Source organism: Mesoplodon densirostris, chromosome 17, assembly GCF_025265405.1.
Source record: "Mesoplodon densirostris isolate mMesDen1 chromosome 17, mMesDen1 primary haplotype, whole genome shotgun sequence".
Classification (NCBI taxonomy): Eukaryota; Metazoa; Chordata; class Mammalia; order Artiodactyla; family Ziphiidae; genus Mesoplodon; species Mesoplodon densirostris.
In genome coordinates, this window is record NC_082677.1 from 3,249,474 (window position 1) to 3,273,434 (window position 23,961).

The 23,961-nt window shown below is 38.4% G+C and overlaps 1 protein-coding gene across 3 annotated transcripts in view; it reads left to right on the forward strand.

Annotated features, from left to right (window-relative positions):
* NUP58 (nucleoporin 58) overlaps window positions 1–23,961 on the forward strand; it is a 35,917-nt gene that overhangs the window by 6,663 nt on the left and 5,293 nt on the right. For 2 of the 3 annotated variants that reach the window (XM_060079593.1, XM_060079594.1), the window contains exons 3-12: window positions 2,468–2,617; window positions 3,229–3,366; window positions 5,046–5,156; window positions 6,855–6,879; window positions 8,195–8,260; window positions 8,583–8,757; window positions 12,154–12,233; window positions 14,677–14,795; window positions 15,215–15,297; window positions 18,468–18,669. In XM_060079593.1, the coding sequence (XP_059935576.1) occupies window positions 2,468–2,617; window positions 3,229–3,366; window positions 5,046–5,156; window positions 6,855–6,879; window positions 8,195–8,260; window positions 8,583–8,757; window positions 12,154–12,233; window positions 14,677–14,795; window positions 15,215–15,297; window positions 18,468–18,669 (1,149 nt within the window). Of the gene's footprint in view, window positions 1–2,467; window positions 2,618–3,228; window positions 3,367–5,045; window positions 5,157–6,854; window positions 6,880–8,194; window positions 8,261–8,582; window positions 8,758–12,153; window positions 12,234–14,676; window positions 14,796–15,214; window positions 15,298–18,467; window positions 18,670–22,959; window positions 23,480–23,961 lie in introns of those variants that run through there. The other variant, XM_060079595.1, reaches the window with a different exon arrangement.

The following is a 23,961-nucleotide window of genomic DNA, read 5'->3' on the forward strand; positions in this document are numbered from 1 at the left end:
TATAAACTTAAAATTGAAATAAATTAAAGATTGGTGAACTTTCTTCACTTAGATGCCGCTTACCTGTTATCAACAGAAAGCACGTCTGTCTACCACCAAAGTTTCGGACAGGACTGGTTACAAGGGCAAGCAGTTGGATCCTGTCCTGAGATTTTAGAGCCTATGCGTGTTTTCAAAGCACGTTACTCTGGCAGGGACTTCCACTTGTGGCAAGGACGATCCAGAAGCATAGTTTCTGACTTCTTTTCTCCGAGTGCCTTCAGGAGAAGCCAAAATGCAGGTCATTCATAATTTCTCCGTTTAGTAACTTGGAATAACTACTACTTCTTGGCTGTGGCCGTGAGTCTACACAGTGCCTTGATCACGGATTATCAGCCGAATGTGGTGGAGGACCCTGATGAGGGCAGGGGCCCCTGGTCCCTGTGCAAGACCTTCAGCCTGTTGTGAGGTAAAGGGAGCTGGCAGGCAGGACGATGGGTTCTTGTGTCATCTGATACGCGCTCTAGACGCAGGAAAGGCACTAGGAAGGCTGAGGAGGAGGAGAGAGTTGTTGATTGGCGGGGCAGGAAGCACTGTTCCAGGCAGGAGTGGAGAGTGCGGAGGCCCAGTCATTAAAGGATCCAGGGAAATAGGAAAGGTACTTTGCCCTTGGAGTTCAGGGTTCTGAGGGTAGGCATGGTAGGAAGAGGAGATTGGCGGAGCGGGTTAGGACCACATAGGAAAGGGTTTTGGGTACCAAGCCTTTAGAATCTATTTTAAAGACTAATGTATAGACTTAGTGGGAACCTTAAGTCGGGGGAATCACCAGCGTATTATTTTGTTCTTTTTTAAAGTAACTGAGGGCCTCCCTGGTGGCGCAAGTGGTTGAGAGTCCGCCTGCCGATGCAGGGGATATGGGTTCGTGCCCCGGTCTGGGAGGATCCCATATGCCGCGGAGCGGCTGGGCCCGTGAGCCATGGCCGCTGAGCCTGCGCGTCCGGAGCCTGCGCGTCCGGAGCCTGTGCTCCGCAACGGGGGAGGCCACAGCAGTGAGAGGCCCGCATACCGCAAAAAAAAAAAAATAATAAAATAAAATAAAATAAATAAAGTAACTGAGATAATTCCAAGAGTAGATTAGAGGTTGGAGGAGACTCATCGTGGAGGTTATTGTAATAGTTCTTGAGAGAGAGATGGCCTGAACTAAGGTTTTTGAGGATGTTTGTAATCCAGGGATATCTCTGAAGTAGAATTGACAGGACTTGTACTGATAGAATACAGGGGAGCGAGGGGATGTCAAGGATGATTATGATTTCTGGTTTGAGCAACCAAATTGACCCTGGGGGATTTAGGAAATTTTTTTATAGGGAGATGTGTAGGGGTCCAGAGGGACATCCAGGTAGAGCTAGTCTTTGGAGACTCAGGTAGATGTAGATTTAGACCCATGAACCTATAGTGAGATTCTGAAAGTGGGTGAGATGTTTCAGGAAGTGAGGGAGCAAGAATGGAGCCATAGGCAGTATCATTTAAGAAGTGAACAGAGATACACAACTAGTATGTGTAAAGCAGATAGCGAGGACCTACTGTATAGCACAGGGAACTAGATTCAACATCTTGTAATAACCTATAATGGAAAAGAACCTGAAAAAATATGTGTGTGTGTGTGTGTGTGTGTGTGTGTGTGTGTGTGTGTATGTGTATGTATATATAAAACTGAATCACTTTGCTATACAGCTGAATCACTGTAAATCAGCTATACTTCAATTTTAAAAAAGAGGCGAGGACTTCCCTGGTGGCGCAGTGGTTAAGAATCCACCTGCCAATGCAGGGAACACGGGATTGAGCCCTGGCCCAGGAAGATCCCACATGCCGCGGAGCAACTAAGCCCGTGCGCCACAACTACTGAGCCCACGTGCCAGAACCAGCGCACTGAAGCCAGTGCGCCTAGAGCCCATGCTCCACAACAAGAGAAGCCACTGCAATGAGAAGACCATGCACCAGAACGATGAGTAGCCCCCGCGCGCTGCAACTAGAGAAAGCACGCGCACAGCAACGAAGACCCAATGCAGCCAAAAATAAGTAAATCCATTAAAAAAATAAAAAGAGGTGAACCGAGGAGGGAGACAGACAGAAGGGACTGGAGGGCACTGACAGACACAGAAGCAGAGGAGGAGGATTTCAAGCAGCAGAGAAGATGTTTTAAATAGTCTTGGAGAAGAAGGACTGTTTTCTGTTGAGTATAAAGGAGAGGAGGGGGAAGTGCCGTTTTAGGTGTATCTAGAGGTAGGGCTGAAATTGAATTTCAGTATTACCACATAGGTGGGATTTTCGTCTTTAGTACACACCCTGATGTGGTGAATGGCTTTTCTCTCTCGTACGTATATAAGTACATAGACCTTTGTTCCATCTACGAGAAGTAGACCTCTAGGTTCCAGATTGGTACCTGTATGATACACATGTGGCTACAGTAAGCTGGGCTGTTTGTTTACAGGCCCGCCGACCACCACCTCTGCGTCCACGGCAGGCTTCAGCTTAGGCTTCAGCAAACCCGCGGCGTCCGCCACCCCCTTTGCGCTGCCCGTCACGTCTGCCTCGGCTGGCGGTCTCACGCTCTCGTCCGCTCTGACGTCGACGCCTGCAGGTGAGGCGTGTCGAGGAAGGGTGGCATTTTCTGGCTGAGTTCTTACTTCACTCGGTCAGTGAATGTAGGTATCCACCTTTGGTAAAGATAACTTCAGTTGGGGAGCATTTTTATTTCAGTCATTCAGCAGTGTTGACCTACTGAGTTACTGGTTTGTGAAGACCAGCCTTGAGCATTAAAGCAGCAGAGGCCCTCTTGGAAGTTGGTCTCTTTACAGAGCAAAGCAGGGGAGCGGGTGAGAGGGCACATGTCTACGTTGTTTTCAAGGTGCACTTTGGTGACAGGGAAGGGTAAAGAGTTTGCATAAACCTTGCTTGGCTTAGGATTCATCCGGTTTTGAGTGTGGAGTTGGTAGCCTGGGTTGAAAACTCTATTACTGTCTGGAGTCACTTACCTGATACCATGCTGGTATTAACCAAAGCCCTTATTCCTGTCACTGGTTTTTGCTTTAAAGGTATTATTTCTTTCTGTTCTTAAGTATGTATAATGTTAGCTTTAGTGAGTGGTTTTTCTTAAGAGCCAAGTTTATCGTGACGTCAGTTTTTAAGAAAATGTCTTGTGTTTTCTGTGATGCTCGCGCTCTCGGGGGCTCACGGGCTCTCTGTTTATAGCGTCCACAGGATTCACTCTCAGCAGCCTGAGTGGGACGGCAGCCGCAGCCACCACCGCACCGGCAGGCCTCTCTTTAGGGGGAGCCTTGGCGGGTTTGGGAGGGCCGCTTTTCCAAAGCGCAAGCACAGCGGCATCAGGTAACTGTGATATTGACTCTCCAGAAGAGTAAATATTCATGTTTAAATTTACTCTGTCTTTGTTTTGGTCTTTTGTGCAGATCATGTGGTCTCTTGAGCCTTTATGTTTTCCTTTTAGTGTAAAAACTGAATTATAAAATAAAGTTCATACATGATTGCCATATTTTAGAAATGCATTTTCTCAGCATTGACTGACTAGGTAAGGAGGCAAGAAAGAGCCTGCTTCCGGAGTCAGTAAACTATTCTAGAGAAATTTGTCTTTTTAATAAATGGCAGTTGGATAGTCTTGAATCCTTCAGCCTCTAAATTCATTGTGGCACAACTTGACCTCATAAGCCAGGTTCTGGGAATGGCTTTCTGTTATAGATGTTAGGAAAGGGTGTTAGAGTGCTTTGAAGTCAGGACATTAAAAACAAGCATTAAATGATTTTTTTATAGTGAATTTTGTAGGTGTCTTCTAATAACCAAATGATTAGATGACTATAACGTACATTTCTTTGCAGGATAAGTATTTAAACATCTTTCCCAAAGATTCCCATGGGAGCAAAACACAAAAATAATAGAAACAAGAGTTAGAGGGTAGTTTTTATGTCTCGTTATTGAGTTTTTAGGTCTGTTCTGATTTTTCTTAGGCTCTTTGACACAATATTCAATGCTTACTTTATGGTTATGTTAACCTAAAGGTGCCACTGATTTTTTAAAAATTCATAACATTTATTCAGCTCTGTTTTTTCACACATTGTCAGGATTTAAATCCAGTTTTCATTTATCCCATGCTCTTATCCAGTATATCCTACTGTTTCCTGTTTTTAAAGTAAGTAGCATCTTGTCTAAAAAGAACACAATTGTGTCAGCTTGAGAATGCATGGACTTATGTGATTTACCAGTGCAGGATCTTTGAAATTTTGCTACTTGATTCACAGATACACATTGATGACTTAAGATTACTAGAGTCTAGCTCCAGTTCCTTTTGTCTGTGAAGTAGGATTTAAATAAGTGAAGTCTACTTTTTTTTTTTAAGTTTAATGGAAAAAAACTTGAGAACGTGAAATTTTGATGTTTGAACTTCAAGTCTTTAGTTATCAGTTCTTTAAATTTCATTAGTAGTAGAACTGTTGGCTTTATATTATACTAAAATCTTGTGAAATCATGCTAGATTATTTTATTTATTTTCCCCCAGCTTTGTTGAGGTATAATTGACAAATTAAATTGTGAGATATTTAAAGTGTACAACATGAAGATTTGACTGTATACATTGTTTCGCCCCCATCAAGTTAATTAACACATCCAGTACTAGATTATTTTAAAAGTATAGAATTCCAAAGCATGATTGGAAGACAAGATGTATTCACCTGAAAATATGCAAACTAAAACTGCTTTGATAGAGAGGGTTTACAAACAACAAACAAAATCAAGTATCCACAAATATCCATGAACAGATATATTCTGGCCGTTTTAATAAATAAAATCACATCATTCAAACTACATATACCATTGAATCCAAGCAAGATTATCAGTCTTTGTCCAAAGCCTGCTCTAGACTTGTATCTTACTATTTGTCTAAATCAAGAATGAAAATAATCTGGGATCCAACTTAAATGTATTTGAGTGCTTTGGTTAGTGGGGAAATCATTATAAAGATTGAGGAACTTCATGAGTGGCATCTGGCTTGCTTGTAGGACTTGGACAAAATGCTTTAGGTCTGTCTCTGGGAACTGCAGCAGCTACTTCAGCTGCTGGCAACGAAGGCCTTGGAGGTATAGATTTTAGCAGCTCATCGGATAAAAAGAGTAAGTAATGTTACTCTTAATTTCACATTCTAACAGTCCTATTGAGGGAACTTAAATTCCTATGTCTGGAAGATTGTCAGTTAAATATTCAATAGTAAAGGTATTATTTTTAAGTTTGCAGTATATTTCACAAATTTTGTGTGTGTTTTGCATTTAAGATTTTATTTTTGTAGACAACTCAGATTTGTATGTGCATATGTCTTATGTAACTATCTTAATGCGTGTTTTAATATGCATTTTAAAAATAGGGACCATGTACATGTTTTGTAACCTGTTCTTTCTCGTGTAATATATCACAAGTTTTAGTCAGTGTCCGTAGTTCTTTACAAATATTTTAATGCTGCTTAATGTCAGTTTTATGAATGGATGTGTCATCATGCAGTCAGCCATCATCCTGCTGTTAGTGTTTGTTTCCAGATCTTTGCTCTGGGAAGCGTCACTGTATTGGGTATCCTTGTAGAGAGAGTCAACATAGTGTGGTAGTTAAGTGTCGGCTCTGTAGCTGGTTTGCTGGCTGCAGATCCTGGCTTAGCTGTTCACAGCCTCTGTGACCTTATTCAGTCTATCTCGGTGCTTTTGTAAAGTAGGGGAAATAACAGTCCCTGCTTCATGGGGTTGGTTTGAGGATTGCTGTTTGTAAAACCTTAGGAGAGCCAGGCACACAGAAGATGCTGTGTGCTTTTATTATAAATTTTGTTCATATTTTGGTTATTTCCTTAGGGCAGATACCTAGAAATTGAATCATTGGCTTATAGGGAGGGACATTTTGGAGTGTCTTGGCGTATATTGTGAAATTGCTTTCCAGAAAGGTTTTACCAGTTTATTTACTCACCAACCAGTATGAAAATGCCCTTCTTGCTGTGCTCTTGGCATGCCTAATATTCTTAAAAAATTTTTTTCCAACCCAAATTCATTTTGCGGTTTTTTTGTGGTTGTTGGTTCTGTGTGTGTGATCTGCTTGTTTTTTGTTTCCCAACACCTGTTCTGTTTCTGGTGAAAGCATGTCCAGCTGGAGTGCGTACATACACACTGCACTGACCGTTTGGAAGGGCTTAGAATGGCATGATGCCTGAAGCTGTAAAATATTCAGTGTCCTATGTCTGTATAGGGATTTTAAAAATTGGACATGGGTTTTATTGTAGGAGGTACTTGTTTTAAAGAGTGAATTACTATCCTAAAAGTTGGTAAAATCCTTTTAATCTTAGAAAACTTGGATTTATTTCTCTTTGAATGAAAAATTTTAAACATAAGGTCCTGTCTCTTGTTTTTACTTAATTTTCTTTGTAATAACTCCATAATTCAAAAAATAGCCTTAGATGTTTTAGCAACTTATTTTTTTTTCTCAGGTGGAGCAGCCTGTTAAGAGGGCCTTAAAAAGTGTCAGATAAAGCTCTCAGGAGTTAAACTCCTAGGCAAGAAGATTTTTCAGGGAAGATAGTTGAAAAAGGAAGATTCTTGCCCTTGAAAGAAATAGATGCAAATCAGCTACATAACTGTGTTTATGTGTACATAAACATGTCTGTAACATGCTGTGTTTAGAGTTTGTGACAAGTCGTGACATCACATGCTGTTTAAGAGGCATTCTAAGAAATCCTTAACAATTTTTATTTATACCTTAGTTTGTGTTAACTTAAAATTTGTATTTGGAATACATTGAATAATAACCTGTTTTTACACGAAGCTTCTTGTATTTTCTAGGTGATAAAACAGGAACAAGACCAGAGTAAGTTTACAATTTGACTTTTAAAATATTTTAATTAAAGAGTTTTACTTATTAAACTATAGGCCAATGTATGGTTGGAAGTAAATGGAACCTTATAGGTATTTAGAAGAAAAATTATTTTAAAGTTTTTGTCAAAAGTGAAATAATAAGCATAGGCTCTGGAGAGATTATGGAAGGTCAGATCTTTAAGAAAATTTGTAACCATTTCTTTCTAGGAAATAGTTGGCTTCTCCCCAAATAATATAAATAAACACAAATATATGTATATGTCTTTTTAACTTAGTAAATGTTGAACAACTCATGGAACTTTACTCTTGGAGCACTTCTTATTTACATATACAAATTAAAAATGTATATATACTGTTTATATATAAGTTACTGTCCCAGCACCATTCACTGTTGTTGAAGAGGGAGAATAACCTCCATGTACGTCATATATACATTTGAAGATCATTATTTTCTTGCCGATTGTATTCTCATATAATTTCTATTACACTAAATAAAGCATTTGTAAGTAAATGACGAAGCTCTCGCCTCACAAACATCTTGTGTGTATTTGTTACGTAAAGGGGGAGGCAGCGAGAGCCAGCCGTTTGCCCGGGGTTATGTCCCCGAAGTCGTACAGATCTGCGGCTCCCGCCATTACAGCCCAGTTTCATTTATTGCTGTCTTCCTTAAATAGTCATCAATCCTTTAAGCTACTCCTAGGTCTTATTTTGTTGAAGAACAGATTGAAGTTGTAAAATATTGTGAGCAGCTCATTGTGAGAAGTTTTGCAGACTTCCTTTAGTGAATGCTGTAATATTTTTGAACTGAATGAAAAGTCAGTCATGGAATTTTTGAGCTGGAGGAACTTAGATTAATATTTCATCCCGTCTGTAGTATTTTCTTATTTTGTTCTTAAACATTTAGTCAAATGCATCTACGTGTGCTTATTATAATAGATGCCAATCTCCTTAGAAAAGAAACCTCCATGTCAGATGAATTGTTAGTTATTTTGTAGATCGTGAAGTTTATTGTTCTTTATAAAGAATTTCAAAATCATCCAAGAAGACTGTAAATGGGGAATATTTGCTCTGTTTTCTTGTATCTTAACACATACTGTTGTAGAACTCATCTGTCAGCTTTTTTTTTCTTTAACATCTTTATTAGAGTATAATTGCTTTACAATGTTGTGTTAATTTCTGCTGTACAACACAGTGAAGCAGCTATAGGTATGGAAGACCTAAAGAGACATTTCTCCAAAGAAAATATACAGATAGCCTTCAGCTTTTTATGATCTCTGGTGTTAATGCGCCTGTGGCATCTTTCTTAGGGATAGTAAAGCGCTGAAGGATGAGACTCTACCTTCTGTCATCTGCCAGGACGTGGACAACCTGCAGTAAGTATGTGAGGTGTCATCAGCAGATGAATCAGACTGGAGTGCCGGGAGGTGTTTCAGGGGGACCCTCTCCTCCTCCTAAGCGTTTTAACTTGGGGAGCATCGTGGTGCTTTTAGAAATCAGGGAGAACGCAGGACAATGGAATTAAATAAATAAAGGAATTTAAATTCTGTAACTGCCATTCTGTGAACTTTAGGTGAATTTTTAGTAGTTGCTTCTTAAAACACCTGGACTTAAAACTCTGAGCAGCCTATTTTTTTTCTGTATAAAACAAACCAAAGGTGTATTCTTTTAAAACTCAGTTTTATTTTTTTTTTTTAGGAAATTTGTGAAGGAACAAAAACAAGTCCAAGAAGAAATTAGTAGAATGTCTTCAAAAGCAATGCTTAAAGTGCAGGAAGATATTAAAGCTCTGAAGCAGCTTTTGTCATTGGCTGCCAGTGGATTACAGAGGAACACTCTCAATATTGACAAATTGAAAATAGAAACTGCTCAGGTAAACTGTCATTTTATTGTAGGATTTTTGTTTATTTTTTTTCAAATAGAAATAGGTCTTTTTAAAATTATGAAGTTTCATACAGACATGCTGTAAGAAAACTGCGTAGCGCATATACTTTTAAATTACTAATGGTTACTGGGTTTTATTGAGTGCTTACTATGTATGAGGCAGTATTCTAAGCAATTTAGATACATTAACCCAGTGATTTTCCACAACAGCCCTATGAGGCAGGTACTGCTATTACCGCAAACAAGAAAACAGAGAGCTTTGTTTCTAAGAGCATAGATTCAGACCCTGGTAATCCAACTCTAGAGCTTATGCTCCGGACTGCTTTGTTTCATAAGCGTGCCTACTGCCTAAATTATTATACAGGAGGGAAAAACACATTTTTTTAATCTGTCAGTGGTTAAATATAAATTATACCATGCTTTATAGATATTACGTTCCAGTGACTTGCTAGTTTCGTTAGGTCTTAGTTAATAAAAATGGTAATGGGGCTAATACCTTCTGTCACTAATGTCTACTTGCTTCTTGTCCCGGCGGTATAATATATAACGTAAAATATCTTCCTTACATCAGTGCGGAAGAATGATGATAGATGATTTACTTGTTTTATATTTCACAGTTATACGGTATACTTGATCTGATCATGGCAACCTAGAAATCTTTCCCTAAAGTTTTCCCTGATCTGTTAATGAACTTTATGTGATATGCCTTTTTAATGGGTTTATCAGAGTGCTATGTAAATAAATTAAGTGATAATATCACTTAATAAATTAAGTGATAATATTTTCATAAATAAGTGATAATAAATTAAGTGATAATATTTTAAGTAGAAATTTTTAAAGTGCTTTGTGTCTTTTTATTGAAATGTAATTGACATATAACGTTATTAGTTTTAGGTGCACAACATAATGATTCAATGTTTGTGTCTATTGTGAAATGGTGACTACAAGAAGTCTAATTAATACCCATCAGCACAAATAGTTACAATTTTTTTTCTTCTTCAGATGAAAACTTTTAAGATCTACTGTCTTAGCAACTTTCAGGTATACAGTGTAGTATTGTTACCTGTTGTCACCATGCTGTAGGTTATGTACCCAGGACTTACTTATTTTGTAACTGGAAGTTTGTACCTGCTTATGTGTCTTTAAGTCAACTATTGGAGAATACTTTGTGACATTTTTAATAAATGTGTTACCAAAAAAAGCTAATCTAAACTATGATACTTAAAGAGGATTCAAAGGCTTTATTGTCTGCTTTCACGTTTCCTGGTCACTTACAGATTCTTTGGTTAAATATGAACAAAGTATTCCCCCATGTTTCCTTCCCACTTATTCTTCCCTTGTCATCAGATATGTATTTCCTAGGAGGAACAGAATGTTACTTAAGCCTTTAGACTGTGGAGAGTGTTTTGACTCTGATTAAACATAATAGGAAATTCTAAATTTCATGTGTGAAATTTTTATGAAATTACACGCACAAGGTCATTATCAAAGTAATAGAGGAGGCAAACTCAAGGGAAAAAAATGAACACAAGAATGGGAACCATTGTAACTCTCACACTGGGTGATTCCATCCACAAGCAGTTGTGAGACACTTGTCACGTAACCAGACTTGTCTTTCAGAGACAAAAGGAGAACTCCAAGGTACTAAAGTCTGGTGGGCTAAGTGAAATGCTCAAAGATTGAGACAGAAGAGGGTAGGAGTCGAGAGTTCCCTTAAGGGAAAATGGCTTCTGAGTTGAGTTGAGGAAAGTTTGTATGAGAACTCAAAGGGGTTTGCTCTGTGGTTTCTCTTATTTCAAATACACAGGAATTAGTGCTGTACCCACAGTCTTGTGAATTGCCAATTGAAAACAGAAGCATTCTGACTCCCTTAGTGAAGGAGTTACCCATCTTACTAAATCCAAAACCTTTTGTTCAAAGAAAGCCTTTCTGGGAAATAAAAGCAATTCTGAGGTAAGGAGCAGCGTTGAGATTGTGAAGACCAGAACCTTACGGAAGTGAAGTCTTTCACATGCCCCGTCTGGGGGCCATCACTTAAGAGTTCAGATAAGTCGCGTGATAAATGTTTTTTGTGGGCAGGGCAGGTGCCACGTGGTTCGTTGAAGTTATATTGCTGAGTCCACAAATTCAGAGAACCTTTTTAAGCATCTGTTATGTGCAGCGCACTTCCTCTGGCATTTGGGATCAAAATGCTTACCGTGTCCTAGGGAGAGTGAGCTAAAGCAGGCACGTAAGTGTTCCAGGGACAAGGTGTGACGACGGAGTGCAGGGGGCTCAGTGGGCGCTTCCAGCCCCCCTCCGGAGCAGGATGGAGCGGTAGTGGCACACTCAGAGCTGAGCCTTGAGAGCTGCGGCGGTGGCTCCCAGGCCGCGAGGAAGGGGCAGGGTGGCGGGACGGCGCGGAGGCAGGAAGAGGCCGTGTTGGAGGACCCGCGGGCCGGTAAGCCTCACGGGAGCCCCGCCTGGCGCGGCTCGGCGCCGGGCAGTCCAGGCTCTGGGCCCTTGTCCGGAGTCACAGGACGGAAGCCTGAGGTGGAGGGTCACACGGAGGTGGAAGGGCCAGTTAGAGACCGTTAGAGACTTCACAGCTGGGCAGTAAAATGAGGGCGGGAAGTTGCTGCAGGGGACGTCAAGTGAGGATAAGAGACTCCTTTTTAAATAAGGGAAAATTAAATAGACGTTGAAATAGAGGTTGCAGGAGCCATGAAATGATAGGAATGTGGAGCGTAAGTGGGTTAGATGCATCATGAGTCTTGAAAAACCATTGACTGGAAGATAAGAGTGGCCCTGAAGAGGAGGGGAAGGGAGGTTAAGTGTGTGAGGCATAAAAAATGGGGCCCCTAGACTCAGGTCTTGGGTCTTCCAGCCCCGTGGCCTTGGGCATATTACTTAATGTCTCTGTCACTTCGTCACCCACTTGATAGAGTTGTTACTGAGGAGTGACCATGGTAATAGAAGGAGGGCCTGTGGCACGGGGCTTGGTGCACAGTAAGTAAGAACCCGGCATGGCAACTGCTGCTGTCGTCAGCCTCGGGGTTAGTACTGCTGCCTTGCTGGTTTTAAATAGTGTTTTCTGTAGTTGTATTATTACAGGTTTTAAAATAGTAACACCGTCTTTAACTGTGGATGAATTGACTTCACAAATCCTACAGGAATCCATGGTTTCTTAAAACAGACCATAAATGTATTATAAAGTTTGTTAAAAGTGTAGTTTGTCTTGCCTGGAAGGAGGTTTTAGCACCTTGTAAAGCGGCTTCATCCATAAGTTCTCACAGCATATGAAGCTCCAGGAATGGCATCGTTGAAGTTTCAGTCCAGAGGTAGTTGGTATTTTTAGCCTAACTTTTAATTGGCTTTTTCTTTTTCTTAACCTCTATTATATCAGGAGTTAAAAAATGCTGAAATAGCTTTAAGAACCCAGAAAACACCACCTGGACTCCAACATGAAAATACAGCTCCTGCTGAGTAAGTTAAACAAATGTTTCTCTCTTTTAAAAAGCAGAACAGGGCTTCCCTGGTGGTGCAGTGGTTGAGAGTCCGCCTGCCGATGCAGGGGACACGGGTTCGTGCCCCGGTCCGGGAAGATCCCACATGCCGCGGAGCAGCTGGGCCCGTGAGCCAAGGCCGCTGAGCCTGCGCGTCCGGAGCCTGTGCTCCGCAGCGGGAGAGGCCACAGCAGTGAGAGGCCCGCGTACCACACACACAAAAAAAAAAGCAGAACAGTAAAAACAGTATACAGGGTAGGGATTTTTAGTTTACTTTGTAGCAAGTCTGGGCACCTTATGTGGATTTTTTTTTTTTTTTTTTTTTTTTTTTTTTACTGTACGCGGGCCTCTCACTGCTGTGGCCTCTCCCGTTGCAGAGCACAGGCTCCGGACACACAGGCTCCGCGGCCATGGCTCGCGGGCCCAGCCGCTCCGCGGCATGTGGGATCTTCCGGGATCGGGGCACGAACCCGTGTCCCCTGCATCGGCAGGCGGACTCTCAACCACTGCGCCACCAGGGAAGCCCCTTATGTGGATTTTTAAATTTAATTCTCATAATAACTCTGAGAGGGTATATCACCCCCATTTTATTGAAGGGTAAGTGAAGGCTAAGGTCTGAGGTTTTACCCGCTATTATGCAGTTGCACTTCATATTCCTTACAGGGTCTATTCTACTTGATTACATTGTGCAGATAGTAGAAACTTATAATTATACACATAAGGGCTTTCAATTAAAAAATACTTTATGATAGTCCATTCCTTAAACAGGGCATACTAAGTATAGTTTAACTCTTTCACATATTTCCATAACTTTTATTTGCATACATAATAAATCTTCAGGAAGAAAAATTACAAAGTGTAGATAAGTGAACCTGAAAAACCCGCCTGTACCCAGCTTGTATATTCATGTGGTTTCCATGCCTGTGGTATATGTCTTGGCTGTGTTGTGCAAGAGAGTAATAGCTGATATTCTCAAATGCTTGCCATATGCAACGCAGCGCGCTTGGCACTTCACCTGCTGTATCTGCTTTCCCACAAACCCTCCACAGCTCTCACATTCCAGTCTTAGAGATGAGGAGCCTGAGGCTTGAAGGGGGGAATCCTGAGCTGCTGAGGGGTAGGGGTCTGTTTGACTCCTGGACCCTCACCCTTTTTTTTTTCTCTCTTTATTATAATTTCAGATTTACAAAAAAGTTTCAAGAATGAAACAAAGAATTCCCATGTATCTTCCATCCAGATTCCCTGCATGTTAACATTTCTACTGTAGTTTTGTTCCTTGCTCTCCATATGTGTAAATACATTTTCCCCCTGGACAGTTAGAGTTGTTTGTAGACATGATACCCATTAATGCTTGAGTACTTTAGAGTGTATTTCTTAAACATAAGGATATTCTCTTACATAACCGTAGTACAGTGATCAGAATCAGGAAATGGACAATGACAGTGATACTCCTGTTATCTTATTCAGATTAGCATGGGATGTGGTCCTTCGCTGGGCTTCCTCAGTATTTTATTCTGCTGTCTTGTTCTTCGTGCCGCCATCAGAGATAATTCTGAGATGGGTTGAATTGTGTGATTTTCCACTGGGAAAAGGTTTCACAGTTCCCCCTTTCTTGTAGAGTCATGTTCAGACTGCGTTTTGTGCTATTCAAGGTCCCTTTTTATCTTTCTAGCATTTTCTTGTTAAATTTATCAGAATGGTGATTATAATTACATACTCTTTCTATAGCACACTTTAGTGTTTTCAGTTTAAATATCAATAGTATTTCAGATTATAAACATAAGAACTGTAAGTATTTAGCTGTAAAATCTAGTTGACAATTGAACAGTTTTTTTTTAACTTTTTCTTTTGAATTTTAGACTTACAGAAAAGTTGGGAAAATGGTAGTACAAAGAATTTTTTTATATCCCTTACCTGCTTCCCTTAGTGTTAACATATTACATAATCATAGTATAATTATCAAGAACAGGATTAACATTGGTACTATATTAACCAAAATGCAGAACTTACTTGAATTTTACTGTCTTTTCCACTAATGTACTTTTTCTTTTCTAGGATTCTTTTCACACTGGATTTAGTTGTTATTTCTCCTTAGTCACTTTCAATCTGTAACATTTATTCAGTCTTTCCTTTTCTTTGATGACCTTGACATTTTTGAAGAGTATTAAGTTATTTTGTAGATTATCCCTTAATTGGTATTTTTTCATGATTGGAGTAAGGCTGTGCATCTATTTTTGATACCTTGATAACTTACAAGTTTGGGTTTTTGTTTCAGTAATACCTCTGTCACTTAAAGATACATTATGTCATCAGACTAATTCAAAGGCCCTACTTAAACAGGGGCATATTTTTGTTGGAATTTTGAATATAAACGAAACAGTGTTTTAAAACTGTGATCTGACTTGGTAAATGTTATTGTATAGCTACTTCAGAATCCTGGTTCAGCAGTTTGAGGTGCAGCTCCAGCAGTACAGACAACAGATTGAAGAACTGGAAAATCATCTTGCCACCCAAGCGAATAATTCGCATATCACCCCTCAAGGTAACATGCTTTCCGTGGTAATTTTTTTTTTAATAGCACTATTTTTTCAGTTAGAGAGCTTAAGCTGTTGTTATATAGTCGATATTCTAGATTATTACTAGTAGTTGTCTTAAACTGCCATAAGACAATTTCCTTAAAAGTCCTCGATTAGATCTTTATTTCCTATAAATATAAAATGCTTTGTTATGAATTATGATGTAATGGGCAGATGTCCTAGGGCACCCCCCCACCCCCCCAGATTACTGATGGAGGAATCCTTCTCTCCGTCTGTTCTGCTGTCTTCTCTCATCCATGGAAGTATTGGTATAGTTTATTCATCCTATACATTAACGGCACCAAAAATTGGACTCAAGTAATAGAAAAATAATATCGATTGTGTCGTATACATATTTGTGTGATAATATGATTTTCTTTTATAGATTTGTCAATGGCTATGCAGAAAATTTATCAAACATTTGTAGCTTTAGCTGCACAACTTCAGTCTATTCATGAAAATGTGAAGGTAAGTTCTCATTGCCTGTTCATCTATCTGGACATCTACACCCAAGTGAAGTGTTTATTTGTTCATTCATAGGACAGAAGTATCCATGCTTATTACAGAAATCGCTAAAATTATGTGCAAGTGAAAAAGACTAAAACTAAAATAATCCAAATCATGCCCAGATACAACCATGGATAAGACCTTTAAAAAAAAAAAGATCCAAGTGTCCTATGCACTCTGTTATTTTAACTTTATTCATCATTGTGAACCACATTCCACGTTCATACACACACTTCTTCACCATCATCTTTAGTAGTCAGGATTTCACTGCATGTGTGTACGTAGTTTGTGTAACCCGTTGTCTTCTGTTGGACATTGGGTTGTTTCCATGTCTTTTAGTTTATTTCTTTAGAAAGTAAACAGTCTTAGTAGCAAAATCATGTCTCACTGCTTTAATTTTATGTGTGTTTTAAATGTTTATTGATCCCTGCATAAAAAAACTTGCTAACAACATTTGTCCCTTTTAAACACAGGAAACTGTATTTATTAAAATAATAAAAATAAAATAATTTGTCACTGAATATTTTGAACCTTGTGTAATATGTTCATTTTTAGAAATTATTTGGGTGAAATGTTAACATACATACACTTTTTCCAATCAAGCAAATATAATTAAAAGTCTTTCTTGGAGTTACGTATAGTCGGAGAAAACCTTTAAAATTCAAAGCATCCAAACCTGAGTCTAAATAAATTCTTAACTGTAATAGAATTTCATGGAGATTACCAGTATTTTCATTTTTATTTTAATTTGATGCATGGTAATAGAATTTTTTTAAGTTAACCTCTTAAATCATACCATTTTTGAAGTGATAGCACACTTCAGACCTTTTGCTTTAATAGATTTAAAATTTTAAACCAAATCTTTAAAATAATTTAGTTTTAAAGGAGGAATTTTTATTAAATTCTCTTGAAACTTTGTAATTAGTGTTTAGTTTTTTCAAGTGCTGAAGGTGATTCTCTGTTGACACTTTGAAGTCTTTGTTCTGCAGATGTTTTTTCCCGTTAAGTTTTATTATGAAAGTTTTCAAATATACACAAAAGTAGAACACTATTATACTGAATGCTCAGGTACCCACCCCCCAGCGTGGGCCGTTATCAGGATCCTGCTGAGGTTGTTCTGTCAGTTCTCCACACATGCTTTTTTCCCCTGGAGTATTTTTTTTTTAATTAATACATTTTTATTTTATTTAAAAAATTTTTTATTGAAGTACAGTTGATTTCCCTGGAGTATTTTTTTTTTTTTTTTTTTTTTTTTGCGGTACGCGGGCCTCTCACTGCTGTGGCCTCCCCCGTTGCGGAGCACAGGCTCCGGACGCGCAGGCTCCGGACGCGCAGGCTCAGCGGCCATGGCTCACGGGCCCAGCCGCTCCGCGGCATATGGGATCCTCCCAGACCGGGGCACGAACCCGTATCCCCTGCATCGGCAGGCGGACTCTCAACCACTTGCGCCACCAGGGAGGCCCACCCTGGAGTATTTTAAAGGATATCTGAGACACATCATTTGTAAATATAGATGTTTTTTCAATGGCAGTTTCTTCTCTCTGGTTTGAAAACTACCTTTTTTGGTAACAGGGCCATAATACAATGAGACAGAGATTTGCACAAAAAGCTCCAGTTCATGTTGGATAAACTTTACCTGAAATTTTCACCTACTCCTTTTTTTAATACACATCCCAAGAACCAAAGGATGTTCCATGATCAGATTTGACATTTATTTTCAGCTGCGTTTAGTGAACCGTAATTTCTAGACTTGTTTACCTCCTATAAGAGGTTCTTTTTTTGTTCCTTTTGTGGTGTTATTAACAACACAGATAGCCTGTTGAAACAGGCTTGAGCCACCTCATCAGCCAGGCCTCCACAACATTAACAAAATTAGGTGTAAATTTTATTAATTCTGTAGATCATGGCTGGTGTCAGTTTTTTTTGTGTTTTTTTTTTTTTTAAATATCTTAAGTTTCTAAGGTAGGTCATTATTTCCAATTATCTGAAGTAGAACTAGAATTTATGGGCTATTGATGTCACACACTGCATGGTATGTGCTTGTAATCGCACAGAAAGAGGGAGGATGCGTTTGGGGGAGATCTGTTCTCGTAAGCTGTGGTTTCTGATGTCACAGACCCACTTCTGAGTGTATTTCCCCAGTTTTCAGCTCTCGGCAGGCCCACTTGCACACGTTGCAGAGGTGGGAAAGCTTGGGACTGGAGCATGATACACTGACGTCCACACGGAAGGAGGCGATAGCTCTCAAATGCTGGAAATACCTGTCACAACCCAAAGCCTCACATTTACTAATTTCCGCTAAGAACAGGTTGGAAATATGAAAATCCTACGTCTCTTCAAAAGTAATATAAAACTGATCTAAACTAAGCTAAACCCTTAAAGTATTTAATAATTCTAAGGTGAAACAATCCTTCCTATTAATGACCTTAATTAAGGCAAATGTTGTATTGGGTAATCCAGCCCACTTTATGAACTTGGTAATTTTTCTTTCTTACTCTGAAATTACAAACTCTCTCTTTTCTTTTCCCCCCAGTTTGGTTACATAAGCTCAACATGAGTTATTCTCATTGTAAAATAAACAATGTTGATCAAGTAAGAGCCCTCTTTACACCCTCCAAACTCTCTCTGCTTAGGTGATGTCTTATTTTAGTATGTGTCACCCATGCCTTTTATTATTTATTTATATATACCGATAAAGGTATTTAACAAATATATATTTAGTGGGCTTTTTTTTTTTTTAAAGCTCTTTGAATCTAAAAGTTATCCAAAGTTTGGCCTTTGGAGGGGAAATTTTCATGAGAAACTGGAATTTAAAATGGAATTTTAGATATTACTTTGCTTGTCTAAAAGCTTAGCTAACTTATTTTAAAGGGGGCCTCCTGAAGCCAGAATATGTTAGGCAGTTGATCGTAAAGACATATGACTAAAATAGGGAAGACAGTATACAATGGTGTGATAGAACTCTCCGATCCATCACTCAAATCCTTCTGATTTGAAGGTTAGATGAAGTGTGTAATGTTGGCAGTGTTTTTGATCTGTCTTTGCTAACTTATTTCATGGTTATATTCATCCTTATATTATCCAAGTCAGCACAAAACTTGATTAACTTTTTCTTTTTTTCATTCCTGTAGGTGCTCAAAGAACAGTACCTTGGCTACAGGAAAATGTTCTTGGGAGATGCTGTGGATGTGTTTGAAGCCAGGCGAGCAGAAGCCAAGAAGTGGCAGAATGCGCCCAGAGTCACTACTGGACCCACCCCTTTCAGCAACATGCCAAACGCAGCAGCCGTTGCCATGGCTGCAACACTTACACAGCAGCAACAGCCTGCTACAGGTCTGAATGCATTCAAGTTATAGCTTCTTACTGTTAAAATGCAGAGCATTTATGTGCATTTTTATGAGTCTTCCTTTTGTGTTAGCACTGAAGAGATTTCTATGAGTAGCTGTTCCAATACAGTCTAAAAATTGTGATGGACACAATTATAAACATATACCTGATAAAAATGCAGGGTAGTCTTAGCAATAATTATACATCAATTAGATACTGAATATTGTGAATTAATGTTATTTGCTGTATTGCTATAAATGCCCTTTAGAACACGGTGTTTCACTACTGAATTACATTTAAGAGCAACAGATTCTAAAATTGTGACTGTATTGTATATTGTTTCAAAGTCAGAGGTAAACCAGCCATAGGTTGCGTTTTTCGTACCTGATGCTGACGGGTGGTGTGCTCTCACATGCAGTGGTTACAGAATGCCCACACTCAGGATGAAGTATGTCTTTATCGACTGAAGGTGTGTTGAAGATCAATAGGTTTGTTTGATCGGAGAACAGGCCTTCTTAACCAAGTTTGGAAGAAGGTACATGCTAGAATTGTTTGTACCTTTTCAAAATGAACAGAACAGAGGCAAGAGCAGGAAAAAATGTTATGAGATGCTTTGGATTATACATGAAGAAGTATGAGCTGGGAGGTTGAGCAGATGAAAATAACTGGTGAGATACTGGAAAGCAGATAATTTTAGTCCTTGGTTTAATTTCACTTCTTACGAGAGAAACATTTTTGTGGTCTAGTTCTGCAGTGTTTGGTTTGGTCTTGTGTCTTTCAGAGATGATTACTTTTTACTCCTGCAGTCCCTATTTTGTCAGGCTTGAAGCGTGACATAGAAAAATATAGTCTTAATGGATACTGATTTTTTTTTACTTGTTCATAAATTTTTGTGTAGTGCTTATTATTCTATAGCATGTGTGTTTCTGAGAGTTCCTTATAGTCCAATAGTAAATTATAGTACAAAAAAGTAAAAAACGTACATCTCTAGATTGCGTTCAGGCTGCCTCTACTAGGGAAGCATTCTCTGGGTTTCACTATTGGCAGTTTAAAAAATTGTTCTTCACATTTGGAGATGACAGAATTGACTTACCATCAGTAAATGGTTGATGATGGATTTATGTGCCAAACCCTCCACGCTCCATGGCTGGACCCATGTGAATAGTGGCTGACATAAGGACTGTGTAGTAGTTCTCTAGCTGGCTGGAGGATAGGGTTGTGTTCTCCAGTTACAGAGGGAAAAGAAGTCACTATGGAGTTGGTTCCTATCAGGTCATTATGGGATGGATAGATACCAAATCAACCCCATAATGACGATCATCAGTTCTCATGATTATTTACCCAGCTAATCAAACTAACTATAGTACCAGTTTACTTTTTAGAGTTAATATTAATCCTAAAATAGATCAGAGAAGCGGGATTTGGTTAAGTGTTCTTTAAACATAAGGGATTTCTATTCTAATCAGTAAAACTTGAGAAAAGTCAGTTAACTAAACTGCTATGCTGTAAGGGAATTTAATTATGTTCTGCGGTGTACAGCTAAAATTGAGGCGGAACCACCTGTCGGATTTTTGTTTTATACACTTTGTTATGTAGGCAGTTTTGAGGGTTTGTAGTTTTCACTCCTACATTTTGGGCTCATGGGCATCTGAAGAAATATGTTCATTCTATATGAGTGCCGCCTATGTGCTGGGCTCCAGGGATATGAAGGTAAACAACAGAGATAACGGTCTTTGCTCTCTGTGGTGGTGGAGAATATTAGCTGAATTTAGTCATCCTCTTGAAGAGACTTTTGCTCACATGCTTTAATTTTTTGTGGACTTTCACCAGGCTTTGGGGAAACTGACTCCCTTGTACATTCCCTGCAGTTGTGAAGCCCACATAAGGGCTTTCTAATCAGGTGGCAGGAATTGTAATTTATTAACTTAAACAGTCTTACAGTGTTTTCGTTTTGAGTTGTATGGATTTTTGGAACTGAGAAGCTAAACAATAGCGATCATTTTGTATTGTCTTCTTGTTTCCCACTTGTTTCTCTAAAGGTCTCGCACGCTCCACAGCCCATCCCTTTATGTCTCTCCCCGTCAGGATTAGCTATTTTAGTCCTGTCACCACTAGCCTGAGACGCAGCAGCTCTGTTAGATGCATGCAGCCCATGTAGAAATGCCCCTCTTTATTGCATTGTGCTCCGTACCCAGTGACTCATTCCTTCTGTCCTGTGACTGATGAAATCTGTTTAAGTGCCAGTAACAAATTTTAAAGACCATCTAGATGAGTCTGGGTGAGGCTTGTGTGCTGTTTTTACGCAGCCCTGTCGGTGTGTGCAGGGTTTGAGTTGTCGGGGGGTTTTGCTTCTATTTGCATATGGATTCTTGACTTTTTTATGTAAAAAAGACAGCTTCTTAGGCTGATACCTTCTGAAGGTGCTTTCTGTGTAGTCTTTCTTGGAGGTGGAAGTATGGACATAAGTGACTTCTTGATCCTTCTTCAGTGTCTTGTAATGAAAAAAATATATGATAGAACTTAGGCCTGTGTGATTTATGGTTATTGCTTCTGAAGGCTGAAGAGAACTGATGAAAAACTCCGCAGGCTATTTATGTATGAAATAAGCATCATATGTGGATTACATGGTGGTAGATCTGGAGTACACTTGTCCACCAGTGCTTCTGAAGCCTCTTAAAAAGCTTAAGACATTTACGTTAGGCTTTTCGGTATAATTTTAACTTAGGATAGATTGTTTTAAGCTAATGTACTGGGATTAAGTTTTGCTGTTGTGTTTTGACACTTTTAAAAGTTCTTGATGTTTACATAAAAAGACTTTTCTCATGTGACTTAGCTGCTGTTTTTAAGGAGAGCTGAGACATTTTGTTAGGAATTCCTACTTTCTAGCTTTTAGTGTAGGTTTGGACGTTTAAGGTGTAGTGTTAAATAGGAAACTTCTTCATTTTAGTTTCTTGTGGTTTTATGATTTTGTTATATTTAATAACCAAAGGACATTCCCCATTAAATCAGTAAAATTTTTGAAATTGGGGAAGACGTTTTTTGTTTTTTAAGAAAAATTATTATTTTAAAAAATATGACTTAGGAATAACCATGCTAGTGACATTAGGTATTTTGAGTGATCATTGAAAATTATAAAAAAAAATTTAGCACTTTAGTCCTTTTCCTGTGAATGCAGTTTTACTTTTAAGAAAGTAGAATTTATTCTGGAAAATACGAATTACAGTGCTAAACTTGATTTTGTTGTGTGTGAATATATTATTCAGTAACTTTTGTAAAATGTTACTCTACATGAAGATTTCACTTTGGGCAATCACTGGGATATGTTACTACTAACTTGGTTTTATTTATGGAACTAAGAGCCTCTCATTGAACGACTAACGACTATTCAGATTTTAAAACAGATTTCTTGAATTGTTTACGTAACATTTGCCTGAAGGATGTAGATTCTGCTTTCTAATAGTGAAAATAATTTATATGGTGGCCAGAGTGTAATATATGCTGATACTTTGGCATGGGAGATATTTATCATGAGTTTTTACTATTAAAAATGTTATACATTTGCCTACTAGTTTTATAAATGATGTTGCCTTCAGAATTTGTGTGAAGGTACAAAACTCAAAATATCATGTACCTGTTGTGCAATGGAAAGTCTTGTCATCGTTAGAGTTCTTGATTACCTGGATCCTGAATCTTAATGACTAGAGTTGCTCTTAAAAGCAGACCCGCACACAACACGAAGCATGTTACTTGAGTAACTCTTAGGACTTGTAGGGCTGAGGGCTGTGGTGTGCATTACGCTCTAGGCTCTTCCACCAGCAGTGCCTCCTGTGAACACGTGACACTTAAGTCTCTCAATGTTAAAGAAACTGGACGTGTGTTTTCTACATATTACTCTCATGAGAAATAAGAGGGTAATATGCTTAGTTTCTTTTTCCTGTAGTAACATTTTACAAAAGAGCTGCTAGGCAGGTATTTTATTCTCAAATTGATCTCAAACTGGATGTAAAAATTTAAATCTTTTTTAATTTATTTTTTAATAGTGGTGTAAGGGCTCTGGCTGCTGTTAGTCCTTATCCTTTATTTTCTGGGTAGAAGCTATTTGGAAAGTCCAGTTTCTGTCCCAGTGTAGCAAGATGTAGTTCCTTAGTTTCTTTTTTCTTTTCTTTCTTTTTTCTTTAATGTTTTATAATTTTACACTACCTTTTTGAATATACAAACCTCATTCTTCATTGAACAACTTGAAGGCTTTGATTTCTTTAAGAAGTCTAAATATCAATCTGTATATTACTTTGGCAGTTCCCTCGACTTTGAGATGCACTGATCACTGTGCTTGAAAAAGACAAGACTGAAGATTGTACTATGAAATTTATCAAATAATTTTCATAAATTATTTATCAAATATGAGAGATTTATAGATTTTTGTATTCTGCTTAGTTAAAAAAAAAAAGGTAGTTAAAAAAGAGAGGCTAGTAAGTTTGATGCTATTCTTGCCAAACAAACTCAGCCAAAATCTTTAAAGTAACAAATGGGAAAAGGATGACTAATCGTTCTGCATCTGAGTACATTTTCCAAGATGTTGGAAAGAAACTTCTGAATTGAAATCTTGAATGTATTGAATCTGTCAAGGTACACAGCGGTGCCTTTGTAACTGTTCATTCTCTATCTTATTTAATCAGGTGATAAGTGGTGTAATGTAGCAGAGCTTAACAGTAGAATTCAGTTATCACTCTTTGTGAACAAGTTGGAATTGTCATGTTACTGTGTAATTTGCTTTAAGATGAACAATAAATTTAATAAAATAAAACATTGTCTTGTTTTTTATCTATTTATTTATATATCATTTATATTTACTATAAGAAATCATGCCTAGTTTTTGGTACTTACTCTTATTAAGTAACATGATGGTTTTGCATGTTAGTGTCAGTCTCTTTTGATCAATTGAGACTTGACTCTAACAGTTAAGGAGCTTATTTTAAAAAGAAAAAAAGTAAAAACGTTTACTGAATACAGCAACTAGTTTTATCAGAAAACAAGCGGAGAGATCTAAAACCATTCTAGAAGTAAAACTAAAAGAACTATAATTTACAATACATTAAAGATTTCAAATTATTTAGTAGGTTAAACTAACACTCATCTTTCCATGTGGTAAGCCTCTTTTAATTGTCTAGTGTGAACAAGTTAATTTTTTTTAAATTTATTTTTGGATAGGTAAATCAGCTGGGACAGATAAATTAGTCTGGGGAGACATCCTGAAAACTTAAGCTTTAGCAAATAGAATTTGTTAAAAGTAATCACTGT